Source organism: Melozone crissalis, unplaced genomic scaffold (genome assembly GCF_028551555.1).
Source record: "Melozone crissalis strain CALT ecotype California unplaced genomic scaffold, PUWL_Pcris_2 ptg000242l_1, whole genome shotgun sequence".
NCBI lineage: Eukaryota > Metazoa > Chordata > Aves > Passeriformes > Passerellidae > Melozone > Melozone crissalis.
In genome coordinates, this window is record NW_026536001.1 from 168359 (window position 1) to 174358 (window position 6000).

The window sequence follows — 6000 nt, forward strand, 5'->3', positions numbered from 1 at the left end:
ACCTCATCCTGTGACCCCACATCTCCACAAACCCACACCCCCAGAGCCCCACACCTCACCCGCACACCGCTCACCCCTCACGACTCCCTCACCCCCCCTCACCGCTCACCCCTCATGGCTGCCTGGTTCCCTCAGGTCACACCCCAGCCCTGGCGTGCGCCCCCAACAAGGACGTTGCCGACTGCCTGGCACTGATCCTCTCCACCATGAAACCTTTCAGAACCCCACAGCCCCCACAATCCCCCAATCCTACACCCCATTCCATGACCCCACACCCCCAGAGCCCCACACCCCCACTCCCTCACACTGCTCACCCCTCACGGCTCCCTCACCGCTCACCCCTCATGGCTGCCTGTGTCCCCCCTCAGGTCACACCCCAGAACCCCCCCACCTCATCCTGTGACCCCACAGCCCCACAGTCCCAGAACCCCACACCCCATCCCACACCCTCACACCCCTCACGGCTCCGTGTGTCCCTCAGGTCACACCCCAGCCCTGGCATGTGCCCCCAACAAGGACGTTGCCGACTGCCTGGCACTGATCCTCTCCACCATGCAGCCTTTCAGAACCTCACACCCCACAACCCCCCAACCCCACACGCCCACAATCCCCCAATCCTACACCCCATTCCATGACCCCACACCCCCAGAACCCCACACCCCACCCCCTCACACCGCTCACCCCTCATGGCTCCCTCACCGCTCACCCCTCACGGCTCCCTCACCGCTCACCCCTCATGGCTGCCTGGTTCCCTCAGGTCACACCCCAGAGCCCCACACCTCATCCTGTGACCCCACAGCCCCACAACCCCACACCCCCAGAATCCCACAGCTCACCCCTCACACCTCCGTGTGTCCCTCAGGTCACACCCCAGCCCTGGCGTGCGCCCCCAACAAGGACGTTGCCGACTGCCTGGCACTGATCCTCTCCACCATGAAGCCTTTCCCGCCCAAGGACGCGCTCGGCTCCTTCAGCCTCAGCCTCCTCACGAACTGCGGCATCGCGGCCAAGGCGGCGGCGGCGGCCTGCGGGGCCCTCCCGGTGCCGGTGCCGGCGTGCGGGGCCCTCCCGGTACCGGCGTGCGGGGCCCTCCCGGTGCCGGCCCGCGGGGCCCTCCCGGTGCCGGTGCCGGCGTGCGGGGCCCTCCCGAACGGCTCCTCCTGCCCCTACTCCAAGGAACGCCACAGCGCCATCGGCCTGGACGGCTGCTACTCGGAGTGACCTCCTCCTCCTCCTCCCCCGACCACGGGTGACCCGATATCTTTATTCTATTTATTTAGAAATTCTATAAATATAGGGCACTTTAAAGGAGAACAAGACCGGGCGGGCCCAGCGTGGGGTGGGTGGGGGTGAGGGTGAGGGTGAGGGTGAGGCCGAGAGTTCGGCGTTTGTGTGGTTCCAGTGGGGTCAGAGTGATGCCAGGCTCGATCCCTGTGCCCAGCCTGGGTGGCAGGAGGTGGAAGGGGCAGGATTTGTGCTGGCACGTTCCTGGTACCCTCCCAAACCTCCCTGGCATGGAAGGGGCAGGATTTGGGCTGGCACGTTCCTGGTACCCTCCCAAACCTCCCTGGCATGGAAGGGGCAGGATTTGGGCTGGCACGTTCCTGGTACCCTCCCAAACCTCCCTGTCTGGCAGAATTTGGGCTGGCACATCCCCAGTCCCATTCCCTGTGCCCTCTCTGACTGGGTAGGAGCTGGAAGGGGCAGAATTTGGGCTGGCACATCTCCCATGCCCTCCCAACCTTCTTTGTCTGGCAGGGGTTGGAGGGGCAGGATTTGGGCTGGCAGGGTTTGGCCTGGCACACCCCTGGCACGGAAAGGGCAGGATTTGGGCTGGCAGGATTTGGCCTGGCACACCCCTGGCACGGAAAGGGCAGGATTTAGGTTGGCACAAATCAGCTTCTGTTGAATTTTTCCCGTCAGGGTTGGTGGCAGCCATTTCCTGCCAGGTTTTTGTTTCCCTCCTGGCATCTTTGTTTCACTCCCGCAGTTTTTGTTTCCTTCCCAAAGTTTTTGTTTCATTCCCAACATTTTGTTTCCTTCCCTGTGTTACTGTTATTCCCTTTATTTTGTTTAATTCCCTCTGTTACTGTTTAATTCCCTTTTATTTTTGTTTAATTCCCGGTGTTACTGTTTAATTCCCTTAATTTTTCATGTTTCCTTCCCAAATTTGTTCTTATCTATATTCATTCCAGTGTTCCTTCCCAATTTTTGTTTCATTAATTAACCTTTCATTCCTGGTGTTTCATTCCCAGGAATTAAAATTTATTGAATTAATTCAATTCAATTAAAATTGTTTAATTCCCAATATTTTTCTTTCCTTCCCAATATTTTTGTTCCATTCCCAACATTTCCTTCCCAAATTTTTTGTTTCCTTCCCAATGTTTCATTCCTGGTGTTTCATTCCCAGGAATTAAAATTTGTTGAATTAATTCAATTAAATTTGTTTAATTAATTCAATTAAAATTTTTTAATTAATTTAATTAAATTTGTTTAATTCCCAATATTTTTTGTTCCATTCCTGACATTTCCTTCCCCAAAATTTTTTTGTTTCATCCCCAAATTTTTTTATTCCCTTCCCAATGTTTCCTTCCTGATCTTTCCGTTTCCTTCCTAAATTTTATATTTCCTTCCCAAATTTTTTATTTCTTTCCCAAATTTTTTTATTTCCTTCCCAAATTTTTCCTCCCCTTCCCAATGGAACAAATTTTCATTTTCATTTTCCTTTTCATTTCGCTCCCTCCAGGATTTTCCTCCCATTTCCACCCCTTGAGATCACACAAAACAACCCCGAACTCTTGGCCAGAAATTTGGGGAATTTTTGGGGAATTTTTTGGGAATTTTGGGGGAATTTTTTGGGAATTTTGGGGGAATTTTTTGGGGATTTTTTGGGAATTTTGGGGGAATTTTTGGGGGAATTTTGGGGGAATTTTTGGGGATTTTGGGGATTTAGGGTGGGAAAATCTCCCCTCGCCTCAACCCCCAAAAAACAACACTTGAAAAATCCCAAATCTGCTGTACCTGGCACACTAAAATCCCTCTGGCAGCTGAATTTGAGGGAATTTTAGGGAATTTTTGGGAATTTTTGGGAATTTTAGGGAAAATTCAATGGGTGCCCCGCTGGAGCCTCCTCCCCCCACCAGGCACTTTAGGGATTCTGTTGATTTTTGAATTTTTGGGGATTTTTTTGGGTGTTTTTCCCTCTCTTTTTACCAATTTCTCACCTCTTAAAAATCAATTTTTCCCCTTTTGATTTATGTGACCATTTCCGTGTTGGTGGCTTGGTTAAAAAAAAATCGAATTATTTATGGAAAAACAAAAATTTACTTTAAAAAAACCAATAAAACCATTTAAAAAAAAATTCCAATTCAACATTTCCACCTTTCCCAAAGAAACAAACGCACTTCGAGTCCTTTTTCACAACTTTATTTTGATTTTTTTGGGGTTTTTTTCTCATTTTTATTTGAATTTTCATTTTTTTGGGGATTTTTTTGGGGTGTTTTTCCCCCTCTTTTTACCAATTTCTCACCTCTTAAAAATCAATTTTTCCCCTTTTGATTTATGTGACCATTTCCGTGTTGGTGGCTTGGTTAAAAAAAATCGAATTATTTATAGAAAAACAAAAATTTACTTTAAAAAAACCCAATAAAACCCCGCAAAAACCATTTTAAAAAATTCCAATTCAACATTTCCACCTTTCCCAAAGAAACAAACGCACTTCGAGTCCTTTTTCACAACTTTATTTTGATTTTTTGGGGTTTTTTTTTCTCATTTTTTATTTAAATTTTCATTCTTTTGCAAACCCTGGTTGGAAGTGTTTGGGAATTTTGCACTTTTGGGGGTTTTTTTGTTATTTTTCCCCTTCTGAGTGACTGGAACGACGTCAAAAAACAAAATTTTCCCTCCTTGCCCCGGAGCTGTGGGAGCCAAAGGGGGGAGGCAAAGGAAGGAGCAGAAAATTCCAGAAATTTGGGGAATTGGGGGAATTTGGGGAATTTTGGGAATTTTGGGAATTTCCGAGCTCCTCACCCCATAGAAAAGGGAATTCTGCACCAAAATTCGATTTTTTGTTGATTTTTATTTCCTTTTTGGAGATGGAGGTTTGGGGGGGATCCCCTGGCACTGGTCCTTTTGGATTTTTTTAATATTTTTATTTTTCTTTTTCTTTTTATTTTCTTTTTATTTTAATTTTTTAAATTTTATTTTAATTTTGTTTTAATTTTTTAAATTTTATTTTATTTTGTATTTTACTTTTATTTCATTTTTATTTTTTATTTTTCTCTTATTTTTTATTTTTTATTTGATTTGATTTTTATTTTATTTTTATTTTTTACTTTAGTTTTATTTTTTATTTTAATTTTAATTTATTTTTATCTTATTTTATTTTATTTTGGTATTTTTATTTTTATTTTTTATCTATTTTATTTTATTTTATTTTATTTTAATTTTTTAATTTATTTTATTTTTTAATTTTTTATTTTTATTTTTTATTTTTCTCTTTTTTATTTTATTTTTATTTTATTTTTATTTTATTTTTATTTTAAATTTTATTTTTTTTAATTTATTTTTTGGTGTTTTTATTTTTATTTTTATTTTTATTTTTATTTTTATTTTTATTTAATTTAATTTTATTTTTATTTTATTTTTATTTTTCTCTTAGTTTTATTTATTTTACTTTATTTTTATTTTATTTTATTTTTTATTTTTAATTTTTATTTTAATTTTTATTTTTATTTCCTTTTTATTTTATTTTTATTTTTACTTTTGGTATTTTTATTTTTATTTTTATTTTTATTTTATTTTATTTTTATTTTTATTTTTATTTTTATTTTATTTATTTTACTTTTAAAATTTTATTTTATTTTAAATTCAATTTTATTTTATTTTATTCTAAATTAATTTTATTTAATTTAATTTTATTTTTTTAAATTTCACTTTCATTTAAATTTTTAAATTTTTATTTTAATTTTTTTTTTTTTTGAACCAAAGCCAAACTTTTTCAAACCAAATAAGGAAATTTTCAGTCTTGGCCTTGGGTGCAAAGCAAATTTTTCCATTTTTCCATTTTTCCATTTTTCATTTTCCATTTTTCCTTCCGGGCTCCACAAAATCCCCCTGGGAGCTGCAGGCCCTTGGGAGGGGCCGAATTTGAGGAATTTTCTCTTTTTTTGGGATCAAATCCCCAATTCCCAAAAGGAAATTTTGCCCCTTTGTTTGCTCCGGATCCCTCAGCAAAGAACCAGAAAAATCACCAAAAACCACAAAAAATCACCAAAAAAATCACCAAAAAATCACCAAAAACCACAAAAACCACAAAAAAATCACAAAAAAATCACAGAAAAAATGACACAAAAACCACAAAAAAATCACAAAAAAATCACAGAAAAACCACCAAAAAATCACCAAAAAATCACAAAAAACCCACAGAAAAATCACCAAAAAAACACAAAAAACCCACAGAAAAATCACCAAAAAACCACAAAAAACCCACAGAAAAATCACCAAAAAACCACCAAAAATCACCAAAAAATCACAGAAAAACCACCAAAAATCACAAAAAATCACCAAAAAATCACCAAAAACCACAAAAAAAATCACACAAAACCCACAAAAAATCACAAAAAGCCACAAAAAATCACAAAAAAAATCACCAAAAAATCTCAAAAAATCACAAAAAACCCCACAAAAAATCACACAAAAATCACCAAAAAATCCCCCATAAAATCACCAAAAAATCTCTTTTTTCTTGAAAATCCTTTCCCTTTTTTCAAATATTTTTTTCCTCCTTTAAAGAATTTTTTCTTTATTTTCAAATAATTTTTTCCTCCTTTAATAGAATTTTTTCCCTTTTTTTCAAAGAATTTTTTTCCTTATTTTAAAATTATTTTTTCCTCCTTTTCAAATAATTTTTTCCCTCCTTTAAAAGAATTTTTTCCTCCTTTTCAAAGATCCTTTTCCTTTCTTCAGAACATCTTTTCCTTTTTATTTTTAATATTTTTT

At 39.4% G+C, this 6000-nt stretch overlaps 1 protein-coding gene across 1 annotated transcript in view; it reads left to right on the forward strand.

The window, feature by feature from the left end:
- ANKRD52 (ankyrin repeat domain 52) overlaps nt 1-1317 on the forward strand; it is a 59010-nt gene extending 57693 nt beyond the window's left edge. Inside the window, 2 exon segments of the mRNA XM_054294333.1 lie at nt 863-1015; nt 1124-1317. Of these exon segments, the coding sequence (XP_054150308.1) occupies nt 863-1015; nt 1124-1221 (251 nt within the window). The 3' untranslated portion in view covers nt 1222-1317.
- Nucleotides 1318-6000: the final 4683 nt, after the last annotated feature.